Source organism: Phaethon aethereus, assembly GCF_964289735.1.
Source record: "Phaethon aethereus genome assembly, chromosome: 2".
NCBI classification, from domain to species: domain Eukaryota; kingdom Metazoa; phylum Chordata; class Aves; order Phaethontiformes; family Phaethontidae; genus Phaethon; species Phaethon aethereus.
In genome coordinates, this window is record NC_138582.1 from 24,965,324 (window position 1) to 24,989,203 (window position 23,880).

The 23,880-nt window shown below is 37.9% G+C and overlaps 1 protein-coding gene across 1 annotated transcript in view; it reads right to left on the reverse strand.

The window, feature by feature from the left end:
* Positions 1-23,880, reverse strand: part of VPS13B (vacuolar protein sorting 13 homolog B) — a gene marked incomplete at both ends in the record, with an annotated part of 485,525 nt that overhangs the window by 244,529 nt on the left and 217,116 nt on the right. The window contains 2 exons of the mRNA XM_081996267.1: positions 5,312-5,439; positions 17,561-17,708. Coding sequence (XP_081852393.1) covers positions 5,312-5,439; positions 17,561-17,708 — 276 coding nt within the window. The remainder of the gene's footprint in view (positions 1-5,311; positions 5,440-17,560; positions 17,709-23,880) is intronic.

Sequence of the window (23,880 nt, forward strand, 5' to 3'; positions counted from 1 at the left end):
TACAATTGTGTTAATAAAAGATCCAGGAACATGAAAACGGCTTTAAAAAAAACCTTAGAGTCTAAGTGCTCCAGCATTTAACCAGACAAAATATTCTAGAAATCTGCCTTTTTCATGCCAAACTATAATAAAATACAGAAAATTTGTAGGAATTTAACATATAAATTTATTTATGTGTTTAATAAAATGTGTATTAGGTTTAATAAAATAAATATATCATACTGTACTTGAATTGAAAAAGAGAGTCATTACCCTCATCTTATCCTATATACATTGCCTTGCACAAATTTCAGCTTTCCCATTTACAGAATCACAGAATCATTAAGGTTGGAAAGACCTTTAAGATCATCAAGTCCAACCATCAACCCAACCATGGTGTTACCACCATGCCCACTAAACCATATCCTGAAGTGCCACATCTACACGTTTTTTGAACACTTCCAGTGATGGTGACTCCACCACCTCCCTGGGCAGCCTGTTCCAATGCTTGACCATGTTCTCAGTAAAGAATTTTTTCCTAATGTCTAGTCTAAACCTCCCCTGGCGCAACTTGAGGCCATTTCCTCTCGTCCTATCGCTGGTTACTTGGAGAAGAGACCAACACCCTCGTCGCCACAACCCCCTTTCAGGTAGTTGTAGAGAGCGATAAGGTCTCCCCTCAGCCTCCTCTTCTCCAGGCTAAACAACCCCATTCCCTCAGCCGCTCCTCATAAGACTTGTGCTCCAGACCCCTCACCAGCTTTGTTGCCCTTCTCTGGACACACACCAGCACCTCAACATCCTTCTTGTAGTGAGGGGCCCAAAACTGAACACAGGATTCGAGGTGCGGCCTCACCAGTGCTGAGTACAGGGGCATGATCACTTCCCTGCTCCCGCTGGCCACACTGTTTCTGATAGAGGCCAGGATGCTGTTGGCCTTCTTGGCCACTTGGGCACACTGCCGGCTCATATTCAGCCGGCTGTCAACCAGCACTTTTCTGCCATGCAGCTCTCTAGCCACTCCTCCCCAAGCCTGTAGCGTTGCTTGGGGTTGTTGTGGCCAAAGTGCAGGACCCTGCACTTGGCCTTATTAAACCTTATACAGTTGACCTCAGCCCATCAATCCAGCCTGTCCAGATCCCTCTGCAGAGCCCTCCTACCCTCCAGCAGATCAACACTCCCACCCAGCTTGGTGTCATCTGCAAACTTACTGAGGGAGCACTCGATGCCCTCATCCAGATCATCAATAAAGATATTGAACAAGACCGGCCCCAGAACCGAGCCCTGGGGAACACCCCTTGTGACCAGCCACCAACTGGATTTAATGCCATTCACCACGACTCTCTGAGCTTGGCCATCCAGCCAGTTCTTTACCCAGCGAAGAGTACATCTGTCTAAGCCACGAGCCGCCAGCTTCTCTAGGAGAATGCTGTGGGAGATGCTACCAAAGGCTTTACTAAAGTCCAGGTAGACTACATCCACAGCCTTTCCCTCATCCACTAGGTGGGTCACCTGGTCATAGAAGGAGATCAGGTTGGTCAAGCAGGACCTGCATTTCATGAACCTGTGCTGGCTGGGCCTGATCCCTTGGTCATCCTGCACATGCCCTCTGAGCGCCCTCAAGATGAACATCTCCATAATCTTCTCCAGTACTGAAGTCAGGCTGACAAGCCTGTAGTTCCCAGGATCCTCCTTCCGGCCTTTCTTGTAGATGGGTGTCACATTGGCAAGCCTCCAGTTGCCTGGGTCCTCCCCTGTTAACCAGGACTGCTGATAAATGATGGAGAGTGGCTTGGCAAGCTCCTCCGCCAGCTCTCTCAGTACTCTCGGGTGGATCCCATCAGGCCCCATAGACTTGTGGGTATCCAAGTGGCTTAACAGGTCCTTAACTGTTTCCTGTTGGATTATGGGGAGTTTATTGTGCTCTCCATCCCCGTCTTCCAGCTCAGGCGGCTGAATACCCTGAGGATACCTGGTCTGGCTATTAAAGACTGTGGCAAAGAAGGCATTAAGTACCTCAGCCTTGTCCTCATCCTTGGTGACAACGTTGTCCCCCATATCCACAAGGGATGGAGATTCTCCTTGCCTCTCTTTTTGTTGTCAATATATTTGTAGAAGTATTTTTTGTAATCCGTTACGACCGTGGACAGACTGAGCTCTAGCTGGGCTTTTGCCTTTCTAATTTTATCTCTGCTTGACCTAACGAGATCCTTGTACTCTTCGTGAGTTGCCTGCCCCTTCTTCCAAAGGTGATAAACTCTCCTCTTTTCCCTGAGTCCCAGCAAAATCTCCCTGTTCAGCCAGGCCGGCCGCCTTCCCCGCCAGCTCTTCTTAAGGCACATGGGGACCACTTGCTCCTGCGCCTTTAAGATCTCCTTCTTGAAGACTGTCCAGCCTTCCTGGACCTTTTTGCCCTTCAGGACTGTCTCCCAAGGGACTCTCTCAACCAGTGACCTGAACACACACTCTGCCCTCCAGAAGTCCATGGTAGCAGTTTTGCTGACCCCTCTATTTACTTCACTCAGAATCAAGAATTGTATCATGTCATGGTTGCTAAGCCCAAGACAGCCTCTGACCACCACACCTCCCACCAGTCCTCCTCTGTTTGTAAACAGCAGGTCCAGCAAGGCACCTCCCCTGGTGGGCTCACTCACCAGCTGTGTCAGGAAGTTATCCTCCACACACTCCAGGAATCTCCTAGACTGTTTCCTCTCTGCTGTGTTATACTTCCAGCAGATGTCCGGTAGATTGAAGTTCCCTACAAGAACAAGGGCCAGCGACTGCGAGACTTCTGCCAGTCGCTTATAGAATGTCTCATCTGTCTCTTCGTCCTGGTTGGGTGGTCTGTAACAGACTCCCAGCAGGATATCTGCCTCGTTGGCCTTCCCTCTCATCCTTACCCATAAGCACTTGACTTGGTCTTCACAATCATTGAGTTCTATACAATCAAAACTCTCCCTAACATATAGAGCCACCGCACCGTCTCTCCTTCCATGCCTATCCCTTCTGAAGAGCTTATAGCCATCCATTGCAGCCCTCCAGTCATGAGAGTCATCCCACCACGTTTCTGTGATGGCAACTAAGTCATAGCCATCCCGCTGCACAATGGCTTCCGGCTCCTCCTGTTTGGTGCCCATGCTGCGTGCATTGGTGTAGATGCACTTGAGCTGGGCTATCAATTTCTCCCCCAGGTTGGTATTAAAGGAAAAAAATCTGTAAATATGCATTTGTGTGTTTAAAAATATATTTAAATAAAATAGACATAGGGACTGCTGGCAATAATGAAAAGAACAGCAAGCCTATCTATAAATCCTTCATATTTTACCAAGAAGGAATACTGCATATTTGTTTGGAAGCACATTCTTGGACTTTTCCTGTGGTGTTTCCTTGGAATCTGTTGAAACTTTTCACTGGTAACATGTAATGTCCTTTTGGCAAGATATTGCCATATAATTCACCACGTATAATCAAAGCATAAGGATGAAACATACCAGAAGTGTGTAAGCTGCTTTATGAATTCATAGGGACAGGTAATGTCAATATAGATAAAAACTAAAAATATGATTTCATATTCATAAATTATGAAATTTGGAAGCATGAGTACCTTACCAAAAGTCCCTGTGAAAAGTAAGTAAATCTAGATCCTCAAACACTAGAAAGAGCACAAAAAAATGTTCTGCTGGTATTAGCTCTAATCTGTGAATGTATTATGTCAGAGCAGCGATGTATTTACAAATTACTCCCTCAGAAAACATGAGCCTATCAGTGTCATCTCCACAAAAAAAACCCACTAGTTTGAACACAACCTTTTTTTTTTTTTTCCTGTTTGGTAACAGCCAAACTTTATTTTAACTGATGAGTATCTTATCAAATCTCCAACACAAATTCACCTTGTTGGTTGCTCATGTAACAAAGTGTACCTTGAAAAAGGTATGAGCAGAATTCTGTCCTGATTCAATTTTCTGCATTTATAAAGGATCCATCCCTTCATCCTCCTCATTATTATACTATTATTTTTATTATGACTCAAACTGTAGGCCTCATTTATATAGGGAGTCTCACTGTGCTAGATACCACCCAGACACATAACAAAAATACACTGCTTCCTTCAAACAGCTTACAGATTATCACTCTTGACTGCCCTTATCTAGCCATTTTAATCTCCAGTGGTGACAGCAGTAAAGAAGAAAGGAAAACAAGCAAAATGCTCAGGAAACAATGGTGAAACAGCTGGCTGAAAACTAAATAGAGTTAATAGAAAGCACCTCCTCAACTTCAGTATGTTCTGCAATCAAATCACAAGTCTGAAGCTCTTCCTCAGACAAAACTTAAACTGTCAAACTTTCAAATATTTTGAACCTAAAGTACTTTCTGCATGAATGAGGAGTAAAACAGACACAGTTCTGGGATAAGCCTGTATATAAATCAATATATTTCTTGGTAGGAAGAAGGAAAAAGCATTCAAAGATTACTCTCTGCCAGAACTAGGGGGATTATGATTTTCTTTTTTTTTTTTTTTTTAAAACACAAAATCTGTTTTGCTACTATATGCTGGTATACCATAAAATACCAAAGTCATAGAATGTCCTCTTCAAAAGGCACAGGTTATAATAATTATAAATTAGGGTAATTTCTCAACAAGCACTTGATATATACTTGGAAGAACAGAGTCCTAATTCTAGCACTTCTAAGCCTTCTAGTATTTGATCATGCAATCTTAACACTGGACTTCTAACACAGCCTTTTTTGTATATAGCATGCATATATACTCTACATGAAAAGTCTTGCTTTTATTGATCAGTCATCAGAATCTAGTGCAGTCTAGGATTAAATGGTTTAATCCGAGAGGTCATCTGCTTGTCCTTTATGAAAGGTAGACAAGTAAGCAGCTGTGCCATCACTGTATAAGAGCAGACTGTATCATGCACCCCAAGAGAGTATTTATCATACACACTTTCCTCAAATATTTTTAGAAAGGCAGGTATTCTGCAAATCTAACTATACACCTATGGATAAAAAGGTGTATAGCTATGTTTATAATACAGAAAAGTGCGACAAGCATTTTTTCTTCATATAGTTTTTTTAAGAATCTTTTTAACAGATACAAAAAAATATTTTGAAAACTAATATTCTAAAGCCAAAGCATTCATTGCTTAATTTACCAAAAATCTATATTTTATTTTTCATTCTTTAAGACTTTGAAACTACTGAAATAAGACAATAAAACTTGGAAGCTCCTTTAAAAGCCCTCTAATAAAAAGCACTAGGATGCATAAAAAGTATCATAAACTCTGGAAAGGCATAGGTTTTTTTCACTTCCTTTTCATCTTACCTGAAGTGTAAGGCGCTTAACTGCATTCCACACTATTCCAATAAATTCCTTCATTCTTTCTTCAGGACTTCTGCAGCTTTCAGATGAGTTCAGCATGGTTTTCACAGGAAGTGACAAAGGACGAGATTCTAATGCAAACAACAAAACTCAGTTACACAAAGAATATAAAACTAAGTAATATGCTTACTGGTAGCAAAGAAAATTATTACTTATTTAAATTCTAAGAGAGATTTTTCTCTCACTATGTATCTTACTATGGACATAATAATAGTGTGTCTATTATTAGTTTTAAACTTGGTGACAGAACTGTATTGGTTAAGCCTGGTGAGAAATGCAATGAAATGAAGTGCTTAAACTTTTTTAACGTAAACTGCTAAGAAAATATTATGAAGAATGCTTGACCTAAGTAAATTAAGACAGTTTTCAAAGTGTGATAACCTATTTGGTGACGGAATAGCAATCCAAGAGGTTTTCACATACATTGCTGCCAGTGTAATCTAAAAAAGATTTTAGATTTCTAAACTCATTGTAAGAAATGAAAGCCCACATTAAATTACAGCCTTTGATTTATTTTCTTTTAACAATTCACTTAAGAAGTTGAGTATGCGTCCAAAAAAAGGGCATAAAGATTAAACTATTTTCTTACTTTGTCCAGCTTACAGATACTAAAGTATGAAATATTTCAGCAAAATTCAGTGCTTTCTAGTAAAACCAAGAGATTTCCTTAAATTGTTAGTCATTTAATGACATGAATATGAAAATATTTTAAACAACAGAAGCATTTAATTGCATATGAGCATAGCAGAACTTCAAAAGAGACTAGTGAGGAGATAAGTAGTAACTACAAATTCATTAAAGACTGTATAAGTGGTACATAGTTCCTCCTGTCACCTCTCACAGAATATCCTCCTTCTTATGTTTTGAGGTACCCACCAAATTATTGTCAGCTTCTTTAACTCTTCCAGTTTTGGCCTACATGTTGTTGAGCTGACAAAACTGCAGGAATAAATTATGAAGTCTTCATGACTTCATTTTAAACTAAATTGAAATCAGCACAAGTGTGACAATATATGTCGCCCAATTACACAGCTAGGAGAAATATGTGGCATACAATCTACAGAAAAATTCTTAAAACAAAATTATGCTATCAACTAAACTCAGGTAAGCAAAAGTATATGCCCTTTGATATGCATCACTGGGTCTTCAGTCAATTTTGACCAAGCAAGGAAACATGCAAGGAATTAAGAATGAAACATCTGAGTGGTGAATTTCTGCCAAGAGCATGCAATGTTAATGCCACTTGAGGAATTAATTTGTGACATTTTTCCCATCAAGGCTAGAAAAGACCAGAGTGATTAATATTCTAGACAAAATCCTTCAACAAATAGTATTTCTAATGATCTGAAAAGACAGAGAAGCATTAGCTTTAGTAAACTGATGGGGAATCAAAAGATTCAAAAAGAGAGGTGGAGTGAAAGAGAATTTTTATGGCTGCAGTTTAATTCCTCCTCTCAGATATTCCTGGCTCCAGTTATGGATCTATTAAAATGATACAGAGATCATGAGAATGTAAGAAGGATTGTTTGTTGTCAGCTGTGCTAGAGACACAAACAAGTAAATTGTTCAAATGGAGAAGCAGCGTGGCACAGCTATTTCATAATATTTTCTCATGTGGACACTTTTATGCCATACAGTGAGTATTCCATCCACATTATGAATGGATTAATTTAAGCCAAAGACATTCAGTAAGGAGTAGCTATTCTGCTTTAAATTTTTCTACCTCAGTTCACACCATCTTCTCTGTGTAGTCAGGCTGTACACTACACATATTACAAGGTAAGAACTAGAAACAGCTTGAGTATCAAGAAATATTAAAATTAGAGTTACTGGAGCACAGAATCCCAGAATATAAGTGTGGGAATGGCATACAAAGTCACTGTGAGACTCTGGAAATCTCATAGGCAGGAATGCTTCAGGTCAGGATGAACAGATAAATACAATGGAAAACTATATGTTCTACAGCACAATCAGAAAGGAATATCAACATCCTACATCACTGAACAAGTGCATTCCTCCTGAGTAAGATCTAAAGTTAGGTTTTGTTCCAGTCTTCCATGTCTTGTTCGCTGGGAAACACACACTCTACTAATTCTCTCTCGATTATGGGAATCAACTTTCTAATGCCAGAAACAACTATCTGTGAATTAAAAATAAAATTAGTGGGCTGAAGCACCACTTGTTTCTCACCACATATGTGCAATTCAAACCTGCAAAGCTGATTCAAATCCCAGGAATATGCATGATAGACAACAGCTTCACTGTAATACCCCATATTCAACCAAACGACCAAAAAAGCAAGCCTTGCATCCCAACAAACATTCAACCAGAAGTCATGGAAAACTGAGAAGTAATAAGGACTGTTTCAGCGTGGATAGAAAACACAAGCACAGAAGTAACTCCTGAAAAGAAAAGAAGAAAGTCGTCCCCTGTTCATCGTTTTCCTGTACTGATAAGTCTCAGAGTTTTGTCTGAAGGGATGTCTTAATTTCCTGTCAGGCAAGGCCATCAGTAGACGACAGTTGCTAAGAGACTGTAGTAGTCTGGTGTGGCTTCATGTGTATTTGGCTAGTCCTCTACTGTAGACATGTAGACTGGATCAGCTCCATCTGTCTCGGTATGAAGGTTAATCTCCTAAAATAATTATGCTACTCAACTACTACTGAACTGAAAACCTAGGAACATTTCCTGGCACTGTAATCAGCCTTGTGTTGACGCCAGGAGCCAGTCAGCAATAGCTAGATAGAAAATATGATTTGTATGAAACGCTTACAAAATGATGAGGGAAAAAAATGGAGGGGGGCTGCTTCACGTTGTACAAGTTGAATTTTTAAGAATACCAGTATACAGGAACATAAAATGTTCCAACCCTCATCTTCTAGTCCCATATTTTGTAATTAGTATTTTTGTAAAAATATACACCACAATTATTTCTATCAACTATCAATCCCTCAGAGGCTGCCACAACCACCCATCAATTTCAGAACACACACTGGTACTGAACAGACTTTTTAAAAAGGACTGATCAGATCAATCAGGATTGAGCTACCAGAAGCAGCAGTTTTCATAATTCACTTCACAATTTATGATTAAAGTATAGAGGGAGTTCCAAGTGGCAACCCTGCAAAATTAATCTCTCCTTGTAGGAGATGCCACGAAGCAAGACTTATGGATATACATTTTAGATAAAAGTGTCTTTCTTATATAGACATACGCTTACTTCTTTGTGTTTTTTAGCCCACTGGGAACTGGTTGCTTTAGAAGTCTAATTCATAAAATACTTAAATGTTTTAAAAGTAAAAAGATCTTTGAGGAAAATGGTGCTACTCTGTCCTATTAACATTCAGTGACCCAAGGAACACACAAGGGAAAATGAAACTTTTCAAGTGCGAAGATTTGGGACAAATGGACATTTCCTCAAATAAATCAAAGCAGAAAGACCACAGATCAGAGATTTTCCACTACTGGGTTGACGACTACTGATAATCTGTGCTCACCACTGGCCTCATGCTTTCAGTTCCCCCTCTCTCCTTACAGCTAGCAATTGAACTAAAGAGAGGTAAAATACAATTCCAATACCTTATTCCTAATTTGTATGTGGTACAGATCTATCATGTCTCATCCTTCTGGCACAAGATGACTCGCTTCTCCTGGCCCACTGTGTGCCTCAGCTACCTCATGCATGAAGAGGGCAGCAGCTTCTTTCTCTTTGGAAAAGGTTACCCTGCTGCAGGCAAACCCCTACTTTCAGTGATCCCCAAAAGCTCAGAGAGCTCCTGCTGAAAGACAAGGTTCATAGACAGACACCCACGCAGCAGCCGGCAGTAGGATAGTCTCTTCATCATCTCATCGTATGACCGTACTCAAAATGCATCTGTCATATGACCTCAACAAGCTGGGCAAGCTTTTCTTCCCACATCCCATCATCTGTCATATAGCTTCTCACACATCAGAACTGACTTAAGCTCAGAAAAATCCTATTGCAAACTAATCATAGTCACTAAGAGGCCATGACAGCAAAACACATGAACATTACCAGTATTTAAAAGAAGAAAGAAATCAAATGAGAGCATACTGTTATTACATGGCTCTTTCTGAAAGGATTTTTCCTCTGCTAAAATTAGAAGTAGTCTCCATAGTGTTAAAGAACTCATTAAGTTTTCTTAATATCTATTTACATTTTCATGCATTATGTATGGCTTTTTATCAGAAATAAAAACAAAAATATCAATGTGTTTGCGACAAATACAAGCCATTAAGGAACTGATCAACGGGTCTAAGGGATTAGAAATGAGATTAAAATGCAGTGGAGGAGAAAATTCAAACTTCAAACGACTCTGAAAAAATCTAAATGGCCTACAGATTTTTTTTTTGCAGGAGATTAATTGGTTTCTTCATATGTAAAACAAAACAAACACTACCCCTCCCAAAAAAAAACCCCACCACCTATTTAAAACTTACTTTTTTCTGTAAACTACCAGGTTTTGGATTCTATGTATAATATTATGCAAAAGTAAAAATTCAGTTAATTCTCTATAGAGAGATATAGGAAGGCATTACAAATGATACACACTTGTGTATGTGTGTATATGTATATATGAAAGCCAAAGAAACAAATTCTGCTCTCAATAGAATGCATTTCCATATAATAATTTTGTTCCATGATTTAATACTAAAACATTATTCATATACAAGAAATTGTAAAACCACAAAGGAATATCTTGTTAAAAATAATTCCTTTCTTAATGTACTATTTTTGCCACAATCCAATTTAAAAATAACAAGTTAATCTAAGTAGCAGGCTCACTGAAACCATTAGGTGAAGCTCAAAGTTGTGTTTACCAATGCTTTCTCAACCATCAGTATCCATGAGAAATGTTTCAGAAATATTCACATTTTATTTTTGCAGTACCATAGGAGAAGTTATTCCCTATACCCCCATTTCTGGATGACTGATATTTGAATTATTCATGTAACTGAGATTTTTTTTTCTAAAGACAGACTATGATGATCAGTATGGAAAAAAGTTTGCACTCTTTCATCAGGATGCTTGTGAATAAAACCAAGTACTTAACTAACTTAAGCAACAGCAGGAAGTCCTTCTAACTTTATAAAAATGTGTAATATATTTGCCCACATACTGAATAGTCTTTGCATAAATAATTTCTTTACTAGGCTTTGAGCATTTTTGCATTCTACCTTACTAATGGTGCAGATAATACATTACTTTTATCAATGAAAATGATAGTTGAGCCACACAGTCCCTGATAACTAGCCAGAGCAAGTCCTTTACACCCAGGGAAATGGCAGTAGAGAGGTGTAGGGACTAAATTAGAATGGTCATTCAATGAGTTAACAGCAGAATAAGCATTAAAATACAGAAGCTTTTGACTTTTTACCCAACATGCCTTTTTCTAGAGTAAACACGTGTCAGCAAACAATGTCAAATGTGATATTAACATTGTTGTGCAAGGAAAAAGGATCTTTCTGTGTGAAAGTGGGGGGCTGGCTAGGGAATGGCTACGGTCAGCATTTTCTCCCACCAAATTCTTAACGATTGCCGCACTACTTCTGGCAAAAAATACCTATTTAGTTCTGGGAACAAAAATAAAAAAGGACTGACACTTTCGTACAAATCAATAACAGCCTTTCATAGGCAAAACTGAGCTACTATATTAGTAATTACAAAAATGTGTTATATGTGTGCTCATATCGAACATCCATGCCTGAATTTATCTTAATATTGCTCACCACTCCAAATAAATTTTATACTATGAAGTAAGAATTTCAGCCTTTGGATCTGCAAGAACTTTTCTGGCAAATGCAGAAGGAATTCTGTGTAGTTTTCTGCCTTTTTAAAAACATGCTGAAATTTCCTAAGTCTTTTAAATAGAATCTAGAAAGAAACACCCATTCTTTCTCTCTCAACTTTGAATTTCTCCACAAAGAAAGCGTGTTTGATACACTACATTGTCTTTGTGTTACTCATGTTTTTGAAATCTGCACACTGAACTGAAGAAATCATGCTGGCATAACAAAAAAAGTCAAACATTTTACTAGTTATGAAAACTCAGAATAATTAATTTTCAATATAGGTATGTGACTGTCCAGCCATTTAAAGTTACTATAAATCCTCTGTGCCTGGAGACCTTCCTTTTAAATAATCCTAGAACTAAATCCCATTTACAAAAATATAAAAATCCTAGTATTTTCAGGCATCCTAGGTAAATGTGCATCAGATTTAAATTCCTGTATTTTACTTTGCCTATTTAGCATCTGTTTAATTTCATTGATCTTCCCAAATAAATCATCAGTCATACATTTCATAGCAGGCATGAATAAACGATAATCATTCAGTTCATTGAGCAGAAATAGTGACCTACTAATTCAGATAATCCATTGATATCTCACCAGCCAGACTTTCCACATTTGCCAGGTTTTTTTTGCATTCCAAGAGCTCATTTTAGCAGGCATCTAGTTAAGCATTCTAGTTGTAGTTTAGGGAAAAAAAAAAAAAAAAAATCAGTAACTCCATCCCATTTTGCTAAGTACAGGTCATATACTGCCACACTGTACTCAGTAGAAAGTTAATGTAAGATGAAACTTCAAACACTAACACAACATCAGTTGGTCTCGATAAAATAGAGACACATCTACACTGAAAGCTTCCTCTTTTCTCCACTTTCATGGAGAATATTTAATAGTGGTTCAGAAATATCTCACAAGTATACTTTGAAGGAATTTTAAGAATTCCTTGAGTAAAGATTTCAAAAGCTAATTACTAACACTTCCCATAACAACCACAAAGTTCCAGTTATAGTAAGTATCTAATGACCAACTTAGAAGCACGTTATTATACTTATACTATCAAATGTTAGGAAGTGATTGAAAGGAAAGGCGGGGATCTTTCTTTGCCTGGTTTCCTATGGAAAGAAGGCTTATGAAATCCTATACTCTATGCATATAGATCTAACTCATTTGCTTGTCCTCTGATTCCTTTTACATTTACTGGTCAATATAAATCAAATTTGACAAGATAAGTTTCCCAAAGATACTACTATGTTTCTACAAGCTCTGGGGAAAAAAGCAAGCCAGGTAAAGAAATCAGAAATTGGCAACGTGAGCTCTGTCCTTTTTAGAATAAGACAATTTATACAGGACAGAGAATATAAAGGCCGTCTAAGAGTTTTGAACTTACTTGTTATAACACCATTCTCCATCTGCTTGAAATACAAATGAATAGTAGACTAGGTATAACTTAGCACTTATCAAACTTTAAAACTCTTATTTCTCTGTAAGAACAATACTTCTGCAGAACAAAATATCAACGTTTCAGAAACACAAGCGAGACATTTTTCCAAACCGGAATGATCTCGTGTCCTATCTCTGTCTTCATATGCACTCACTGTTACGCACCACGTAAACCCTTCCTGCAGAATGAAACAATGCTGGATTCTCTTATCAGCTTTGAATTTGGGACCGATAATCCATAGTAACACTGAAATTGTAGTGGAATTAAATGACCACTGCGCGCTCTGACCTGTGGACCTGATCAACCTGGCCTATGGAAAAAAGCTGTCCAAAACCCACCTTGCAATTGCCCTTGCAATCTGTCCACCGGACAACAAAAGGGAGCCATCTCTGGTCACAGGCACTACACTTAGTGATGAAAACCACTTGCCTGCCATCATATGCCCTGATGTACGCTCACGACGTGGCTGACATGCAGTCACCCTCTGTACCATAACCAAACACCTGGCTGTTGAATAACAGGGATCAGCGAAATTTCACTTGACAAGTTTATTTTCAGTTATGGGACAGGGCATTTAGTTTTCAGGTGCCTTTGTGAGAGGCTACGGGGCTTACTCCAGCTGAAAGGTTCGTCATTTTGTAAACGATACATTAAATTCCACTTACCTACCTATCCTGTGGCTGTAAGAAAAGTCAACTTTCAGGATTCTGAGTGAGAAAAAAAAAATAATAACCTTTTCAGTTGTCCTGGTTTCAGCCAGGATAGAGCTGGTTTTCTTCACAGAAGCTAGTGTGAGACTGTGTTTTGGATTTGGGATGAGAAACTGTTGATAATGTGCTGATGTTTTGGGTTGTTGCTGAGCCGTCAAGGACAGTCCAGCTTCTTGTGCTGGCCTGCCAGCGAGCAGGCTGGGGGTGCATGGGGAGCTGGGAGGGGACACAGCCGGGACAGCTGACCCAGGCTGGCCAAAGAGATATTCCCTACCATCCGACGTCATGCCCAGTACATGCCTGGAGTTGGCCGGGGGGGCGGAAATCGCTGCTCGGGGACGGGCTGTCGATCACTGGGTGGTGAGCAATTGCTGTATTGGGCATCACTTCTTCTTGTACATTCCTTTGTTGGTATTACCATTGTTGTTCCCTTCTTTCTTTCTGTCCTATTAAACCGTGTTTATCTCAACCCACGAGGTTTTTTTCCTAATTCTCTCCCCCGTCCCACTGCGGGAGGGGGAGTGAGCGAGCGGCTGCGTGGTGCTTAGTTGCCGGCTGGGGCTAAACCACGACACAGTCTCTCTAAAGTAGCTTCTTTCATTAAAAGCATTCCTCATACTAAAGAGCTTGTGAGGTTACTTTTCTACTGTTACTGAAAAATTAGAAGCCATAGTCACTGGGTTACACCTCACAAGACAGTATTAAATTTGTGTCTGGGATATCACGGTTACTTCCAAGCATTACTAAACGTTGGATGTCATGGTACATGTTGGTGAAATTAAATTTCAGTGTAAAGGCTACAAAAAGACCTCTCTAGGAGGCAGTAAAAACACCCCAGAAAACCCATTTCATCTTTAAGCATAGAAAATGTTGTTGTATTTTTCAAATGAGTGAAAATAATGATAATAATTTCTTAATATTAATATTAAGAATAATTAATTTCTTAATTAAATCTACAAGTTACTTTAGTAATGAATGAGCACCCATCTTGAATGTGTGAAAACAGACACTTTGGCTTTATTATTTAATGACCAGTGTGCCCAGGACAGCTTTCAAAGACTGCCCTATCCATCTACTGCATGGATAATATCTTCCTGTATAGGTATGCCACATATCAGAGAGAGATCTATAAAATACATATTTATACACGCATTTTGCCACTATCCAGACATAAGAGCTATATATATAGCTACGGGTCTGCAAATAACTTTTCAGTGAACTAACAGGGAACTGCTGAATTGCTGAGAATGGGAGGAGAAGTGGGTGGATGGAGGAACTGAGGGAAATACTTACTACTTTTTTCTAATAGTCTTTCTGTATCACCTTGCATGTTCACAGCCACATCATACAAAATTTAAAGCATATATTCTATTATTTTACGCCAGTTTTGAAGCCTCTGTGGTTAAGGAGATTTATAAATAACTACAATTTGAGACTTAAGATCAGAAACCTCAGATTTTCACAGACAGATACCATATAAATAGTAGTTTTGCTCTTTTCCCATGCTTCATTTTTGGCAAGGTCTCAGCAGCCATTAACTAATAAACTGAACTCAAGATCAATGTTTTAAATCATTTAACAGCTGTGATTACAAACTGCTTTCATTTAATATGCAGGGTTAGTTTCTAGCAGTTCTCAAGGATTAACTGCTGAGATCATGCTAGACTTTGAAAAGGATAAATTCAAAATCACCACCTGAACAGCATGATTTTAAGACAATCTCTTTCAATCTGCGAAGACTATGCATATGTGCTTGCTATCAATGTAGGAATCTCGGTTTTATCGGTGTAGGAATCTCAGTTTTCTGACAAGGCATCTGTAGCTAAAGCCTTGATGATGAAGAAATATGAGGCTTAGAAGGATCGTTGCTCCTTTTACCTAGAATGATTTTGTAAAAAGCTTCTAACATCACATGGAGTTTCAGGAGGCTCTACAGAGAACAAGCCTCCATGGCACTGCAGTGTGACATGGATCTCCTTTCTCTAATTAAGGGAAATCTGTGTGGTCTACTGAAGGAGCCGGATAGCAGCCCTTTAAATAATTCCATTAGTATACAAGGTTTTTGCTCTTTGGCATTCATTTTGTATTTTTATTCCCTGTTTTTACACCTACCTCTCAAATTCTTCAGGTATATTACATCTGGCATTTTATCTCCAGAGTATAATAAATAGGTAGACATTTTAAAACACAGGCTAGCCTTCAAACCAGCAGTGTCAGGCACATTACATATTAAAAACAAACAAAATAGACCCTCTGCTATATGTATGTAGCTTCACTTAAAAAACAGTGACTTTTTTCAACAATCTTTTCACAACTGAGAATTAATGAAACCAAATTTACTCATCTCTTATATAAAAGAGATGAGTAAAAAAACTGCTTCTAATTCAAAAAAGAAAACGCTTATCTCTTGAGAGAATTATTACTATCACCTTTCAGTTATTAGCCTCAATTCTATGCCACAAAATTTTTTTATAGAGAAGCCAAATATCTGCTTAATCACAAAAAAAACCGGGGTTTAGGCTAAACTTATTTGATAAGCTGAATGAGTACAGTAAGTGGTAGCTAACGTAAAGGAAATCTAAAAAAGAACTTTGCGTTTTTGCAGCAATGTGTGTTGTACTAAGTGGCTGAAAACACATCTTGATACTGACTTCAAGTTACAAACTGGAAGAAGCTGACATGCACAGAAATCCTTCTTTTGCTTTTATGATGTTATTTATAATTTATCACTCTGTTTTATCATTTCTGCACTGACACAAACAAAACCCAAAACAGAAGCAAAACTGAGATTCATGGCATTTCTAAATTTAGAACAATAACATTTTCTCTTAGTAGACTACTCTGGTGTGATCGTTACTGCAGAAATGATAAAACTCAAGGCAAATTTCATCTTGAAAGCTCATGAGAAATCTTGTTATCATAAGAACTATATGCATACTTTTATAAACTGGTAACTAACAAACTATCCTAGCATCTGTTCATGCAAATAGCTGGTTTTCAATGTCAAATATTCAAAATAACAAAAGTTTTTCTAGTGAATTATACCTTTGTGCTTTCTTGACAGGCACAGGTAGAATTACCCTCAAGAAGAAACAAGTCATATCATTTATGATGTTGATATAGCACAGATGGTAACTATAGTTAATAGGATATACTGAGTATAGTCATTTCATTACAGGCAAAAATAAAGGAAATTCATAAACGAATGGTAAAAATAAAAGGATGAATGGTAAAAATAAAAGGATAAATGGAAAAAATAAAATATATTCATAAATGAAATAAAAAGAAGCCTTTGAAATTAATCTATTATTTTAATATCAATGATAACATGGCAACCCATATAATATTGAGCAAACAGATTTTCTGTGTTTAGTCCTTTTCACTCTCAAAATAACAATTAACCCTACCACTAACAGACAAGATTGTAATCTCAGTTTCAGCAGACAACATCTTGAAGTGCTTCATGACTATCTGGAAATAGACATCAATGTAAAGGAAAAGAGAATTTGTTCAGTGTATTTCAGAAGGATTATTAAAAGTCTCAGCTGCATAGTCACTTTTTTTGGATGATCTCCTACTTTACTACTTGCAGACAGTACTATATGAATAAATAGCCTAGAAAATCCCAGAAAGCCATATCATCTTGATTAGTGACAACAAAGTTTAACCTTAGCACTGTTAAGGGGCCGGAAAAATATTCCTAAATGTAACAAGTTCTTGAACTCCAGAAACAGAAGTGCCAACAATGCATTTTCTACGGGAGAGTGATTTTGAAAACAGTGAATTTTAACTGTTTATGCACGTATCTTGACTTCCATACATGCCAGACTTTAAGCAACGTGAACAGACTGACTGAAATCAAAGAGATTAATCACAGTGTACGCAAGTCTGACAAAATTATGGACTAAAATATTAAATATCAATGCAAATAGCAGATATTCTATCGAAAGCACATCTCTTTTATCTCGTTTTAGAAAACATGTTACATGAAACTATCAGGGCCCCAAAGATAGTACCTAAATGGAAATGAGAAGAAAATTAAATATATATTTCAAAACTGCAAGTTTGATTATTTTTAATTTAAAAAGTTGTAATTTTCTGAGAGAATATTGCTATAAAACGGAAAGTTGTTCCACGGTATTTGCACAGCTGATGCTGTTTAATTGTGAACGCATGTTCTTGAGGGAGGCTGCAAAGGCAGAATGGCTAGTTTCAATTAAGTGATCATACCTGTTACTGTTTTTGTTTTGACAGGACTGCTGGCATACTCAGAGGCTTGATTTGATTGTTGCCTTACCAAAGGTGCACTTCCAACTGATGCTTCATCCTCTTTTTTTCGAGTTACTGACACACCAAACGGAACAGTTCCTACAGGCTGCTAGAAAAAGAAGTGCCTTATGAACCACTCAAAGCAAAACACATTAAGGTTGAATTATGACATTCTCATTATTCATGAGAAGCATGTTTTAAACAACGTATTTTGAAAGGTATAGAAGAAGCAATTGATAGGAGCACACATATTTTGAAAACAAATTATGAAATGCTACATTCAGACTTGCACTTGTAATTCTTCATTTTAGTCTTGTTAGTCTGAAGAAAAGCTCTACAATAACAAAAAAAGTGAAATATAATTTATTAACTCAGACTACCATGCTTGTTAACCAATTAAAACGCACATGAATAAACCGGGATGATCACTAAAGCAAAATAACTATCTAAATGTTTAATGGAAACTGGAAAATTTTAGCCAGATATGAGGATCCCAAAGTTTTGCAAAGAAATTTATCATCTTTCATTAAACTTCGAACGAAAAAGATGCATTGTGATTTACACATTATTTTATTTGTTCCTCACATTTTAAATATAAAATTTAATTCTGACCACTACTGACTTTGAACTGTTTTGTCTTTCAAGCATATCAATAAACGACAAACTGCTCAAAATATGACACTGTTAAACAAAACTGAAGGCATTAAAACTTAGTTTAAAGGACTGCATCCTTATTTTAAGATTAGAAAAGTGATGTGTATTAATCCACATGGGTTCTGGAACTGGAGGTCCACAAATCAATACAGTTTATAAGCTTTGTTGTTACTTTTTTTTATTAACGTGAGCTAGAAGAGAAAAAAAAACCATTAAAAAAATAAGACCCTCAATTTTGCTGTAGCATTAGCTGCTACATAAATTGTAGATATATACCAGTTGACAAAAGCAGTATGTTTCTATCATTGATTTTGCAGAGGGTTATCATTTAAAGATGACAAAAGTTTTTTCTAAAGAGCAGACATTAAGATTACATGCATTTTAATTTTTGTGTAATTTAATTTTGTTGGTATTGGAGCGAAAATGTAATCCATATAGCTGGGTAATGAGAAACCTCACACGTTGCATTAGGAATCTCTGTGGGAAACAAATTCGTGTGAGGCGGGCAATGTGCTTGTAAATTTTCTCCAATAGAAAACAGATCACTGAATCAAGCAGTGTGCAACACGTGCACACATACAAAACCCCAAAACAAACAGAAAAATCGTTTAATTGAAGGAGAATGACTTCCAAACGCCTTCACCATTTTCCACTATAAAAGTAAATTGAAATAAGAAAGACAATCAACTATTTAATCCTACTCTACTGAAAACAATCAACTTATATATACAGTGGTATGCAAAGTTAATAGGAAAATACTAATGTCAATGACAAACAGAACTCTCATCTCTCCTCCTCCCTCAGAATGTATAGTCATCCGCTTTGTCTCCAAAAGCACTAAAAAGTCATTCTGGAATACAGTAACATGCCACTTTGGTGTCCTCTAGCCGTAACAACAACAAAAAAATCCAGCTGCTTTGAAAAGACAAGTTTTACACCACAGAAATACTTCCCACATGCATACAGAGAGAGAGTCTGAAGTTTTGTAAACTTCCGTCAGACACTTTACATCACTTATTTTCAAAATTTAGCAGTTTATCTGATACAACCTTTCATAAGGCAAAGCCATCTGCAGCTTTCCCATAACAGCAACTGTTGAGCCACGATTTGGCAATTCTGGACATAACATTGCAAGAACATTGACTTGCCAAAGTGAAGCAACAGTTTCTGAAGAATGAACAGACAATACAAGACCGTACAAAAGACAGTAGGATGGAAATACTGTCTGAAGAAGCGGCATCTATTTCTGAACCACCGAAGAAATGGATCAGCAAAATATAGTAAGTTACACCACTAGTCATATAGTGAAAAACATCAAGGCTATCACAGCCAGAAAAAGCTGGAAAAAATTATGACCAAATATTGAGTGCTTGAGTGCTGATCTGGACAATGAAACAGCTGTTTCATCTTTGCTCACTGAAATCAAGCCTGATGTTGCTGTTGATGACGCCCAGTACAATCTTGTCAGGTTTTTGGCAAAAGATTTCTGGTTAAAAGAATCCAGAAGATGAAAGATCAACGTTGAACTAGATGGAAAAGGATCATCAAGATTTGGGTTTTAGCCACAAACTGATGAGGAAATTGTGGCTTGGGAAATAGCAGATGACAAGAGCCCCACAGCTGTACGAGAAGATGAATCTGATGGGAAAGGAGACATTGCAGACAAGTGTTATCATAAGCATTTCATCACAAGAATCCAAAAAGCTAGCTGTAAAATAATATGTAGTAAAGTTTAACACACCTGCTTGGGATGTAAGCTTTATGGTTACTAACTGGTAGTGTTCTAAAGAAGATAAATAACGAACATTTAATAAAGTTATGGAACCACAGCAACATTTCTATGAGGTTGTTTTGTTGACACAAAGTCAAAAATCAGATTCTGTTCTAGAATACTGACCACAGTTTTATCAGTGCAATAATGTTTTGTGACTATTAGATTAATTGTACTAGATTAATAATAATTCATGGTACTCAAAATAAGAACATTAACTACTTTTCCAGTATAATATTACAATTAACTTTTTAAGTGGTGGCTAAAAAACTACAGGAAAGCTATCCTTTTGCAAATTTAAATTTTACTGACACAAATAATCTAACACATTATACACCATGTTAAGTACATTTACACAAAACACACATACATTCATGCTATTTATTGCATGTAAATGGATCAACAGATACAGATTATACTTGTTATTTTACTTCATACTGTGTGATCAATATGACTTTGGAAATTATAAAGATCTAAAATCAGAAAAAGGCGCAGAATAATAATAGCTAAAAACCAACGTGCCAAAAATACCAAGCCCCAAGTATTTCCTGATTTATGTGGAGATATGTCAACTAAGTGAAGCTAACATATCCTGTAAAGAGGGCTAGTGGAAATTTGCCCCAGGTAGAATAAATTACTATTTTATTTTACTTGGGAATTTTTTGTAATTAAATATTTTATTCCTGAATTATAACTTCCCACAAGTGTGAGGCTGAAGAGGATGCAGGCAGATCTGGGAACATGAGAAATGCTTTTTGAATAAAACTTGACCAACTGAGCAGTCGAGTAACTTTCATTTGAGGGGCACCTATAGAGACACCTCCCTGATAACAAACCAAAAGCAAAAGAATATTCCAAGATAGGAACTTAAATATTATCACTAAAGGAAAAAATGAAGCACTGGCTTGTGAGATGTTGAACTCAGAAGCCTCAGCCCAGCCATGGGTTGCCATCTTCGAAACAATACCAAATCCAGCTATCCCATACAGTGGATGCCGTGTGCACACAGACCGATGTGTACATGTGCAGTAGCTTGCAACCAGCAAAAAAAAATTAATGAAGTCTTTGGAACAGTGACAGATGGCAGTTCTACTCAAGACATGGTGTTTTGTGAACATCTAAAATCACTGTCATGCAATCATGATGTCCCTCAGAGACGAATACTTACCTATGCTGTAATGTATGTACTGTATGTCAGTACAAAAAAATTTACCATTGAATAACTTTCTCCAGAATGCTTTTCACCTATTCTTCAGGCTTTGAACTAAAGGAGAGTAATTTATTCTTGCCATATTAAGTACTAAACAGTTGAGAATCAATCCATTAACCATTAGAACTATCGTGTAATAGGTTAATACCAAGATGGCATGACAAATTCACTCTTTTTTAACATATACCTTGAGTAGCAAGTTCTGGTTGTTGTGGTTTTTCTTTTAAACTAACAATTTGTTGTAAGTATCTTAACAGGCATGAAGTTCAGAAGGTGCCAAATTAAAAAATTAAAAAAAAAGATGCTCCTGGCTTACAAGCTTTTTTTAAAAAACTGAGGATTTTTAAAGTAAGTTTTGAACTTTAAGCTACAATACTATGATTTATAAAGTTTATTCCTTCCTCTGCACCAAGACTCAAGTTATTTCAGCTCAGTATCATTGAAAAATAAACTAATGTAACTTAACAAAATAAATTCCAACAATTGCTGCCACTTCAATATATATTGTGTGTTCTGGGTCTTCGGTGTTCTGGGTTTTTTGGTTTTTTAACCCATTAGCTGACAAAGGTTTCTGGTGTTAATTACTGCACACTGTACATGTAGTACAGTGCTCCAAAGAGGAAAGGTGCTCTACCAATAGTCTCTTTTTCTAGAAAAAGCAGAAGTAATACTTGCTACACTGATTATCTGGAAAGATCATCAGCTGATGAGGAGGTGAAAATACTCTCATGGTAACAAATATCTTTTCCTTACCTCTTCCTGTCCCTGTTAACAATTCGTGGGTGTGTTGTTTTTTTTCTTTACACTAAACAACTGTATTTTCTTCTGTTTGTGCATTATTCAGAGCTGTTAGATATGAAATAAACATAAAACATTTTTGAAAAACGTGTATAGATTGTATAAGTATTACACAATCTTAATGAACTTCTTGTGTTCACTTGAGTTTAGAAAAGGGAAGGAGCAGCATGGCAAAAGAGCCAGCTGAACTATTTCATTACCTATGGGAATGTACACTGGTACCAAGTCAGGGAACTCACGAACTTCTCCTATTGGAAAAGGCCGAGGTACTGAACGCTGCCTTCACCTCAGTCTTTACCAGAAAGACTAGCCTTGAATCCCAGCTCCCAGAGACCAGGGGAAAGGATGGAGCAAGGAAGACGTATCCCCAGTGGAAGAGTATCAGGTCAGGGAATACTTAAGCAACTAGACATATGTAAGTCCATTGGCCCTCATGGGATGCACCGACAAGTGCTGGCAGATGTCATCACAAGGTCACTTTCAATGTTATTTGAACAATCATGGCAATTGGGAAAGATGCCTGAGGACTGGAAGAAAGCAAATGTCACTTCTATCTTCAAGAAAAGCAGGAAGGAAGACCCAGGGAACTACATGCCAGTCAGTATCACCTCAATCCTTGGGAGGGTGATGGAACAACTAATCCTGAAAACCACTTCCAGGTGTATCAAGGACAAGAAGGTGACTGGAAGTAGTTAGCACAGTTTCACCAAATGGAAGTCATTCTTGACCAATTTGATAACATTTTATCATGAAATGACTGGCTTAGTAGATGAGAGGAGAGCAGTGGACATTGTCTACCTTTACTTCAGTAAGGCCCTTGGCACTATCTCCCACAAGATCTTTATGGAGAAGCTTGTGAAGTATGGTCTGGATGAGCAGACAGTGAAGTGGACTGAAAACTGGCTGAATGGCTGGGCCCAGAGGGTGGTGATCAGCGGCACGAAGTCTAGTTGGACTCCAGTAAATAGCGATGTACCCCAGGGGTCAATAATGAGTCCTATCCTGTTTAATATCTTCATTAATGGGAAGAGTGGCTGATATGCCAAAGGGTCGTGCTGCCATCCAGAGAGACCATGACAGGCTGGAGAAATGGGCTGACAGGAACCTCATGAAGTTCAACAATAAGAAGTCCTGCCCCTGGGGAAGAATAACCTCATGCACCAGGTGTATGCTGGGGGCTGCCCAGCTAGAAAGTAGCTTTGCAGAAAAGGTCATGGTGGACACCAGGTTGAACAAGAGCCAGCAAAGTGCCTTTCCTGCAAAGAAGATGAATGGTATCCAGGACTGCACTGGACAAAGCATTGCCAACAAGTCAAGGGAGGTGGATCCTTCCCCTCTGCTCAGTGCTGGGCCTAGGTTTGGACTCCCCAGTACAAGAGAGATATGGACATACTGGAGAGAGTCCAGTAAAGGGCCACGAAGATAATCAAGGGACTAGAGCATCTTTCATATGAGGAAAGGCTGAGAGAGCTGGGATTGTTCAGCCTGCAGAAGAGAGTGCTCACAGGGGACCTCATCAATGTATAAAAATAACTGAAGGGAGGGTGCAAAGAAGATGGAGTGAAACTCTTCCCAGTGGTGCCCAGTGACAGGACCAGAGGCAATGGGCACAGCCTGAAACACAGGAGTACTGTGTTTACAGAGCACTGTAACAGGCTCTTTAATGAGCAAGACATTGTACAACTTACTGTAATAACTAACAGAATTTTGCAGACTTCACACCTAAGAAAACTAAGGAGTTTACCTTGAGTTCAGTTCAAAGAGAGATACTAATTCTATTCTTGGCTAATGTAAACATAAGCAGCATTGGCTTTGCCATATCACCTTTTAAAGAAAACATGCTGCACA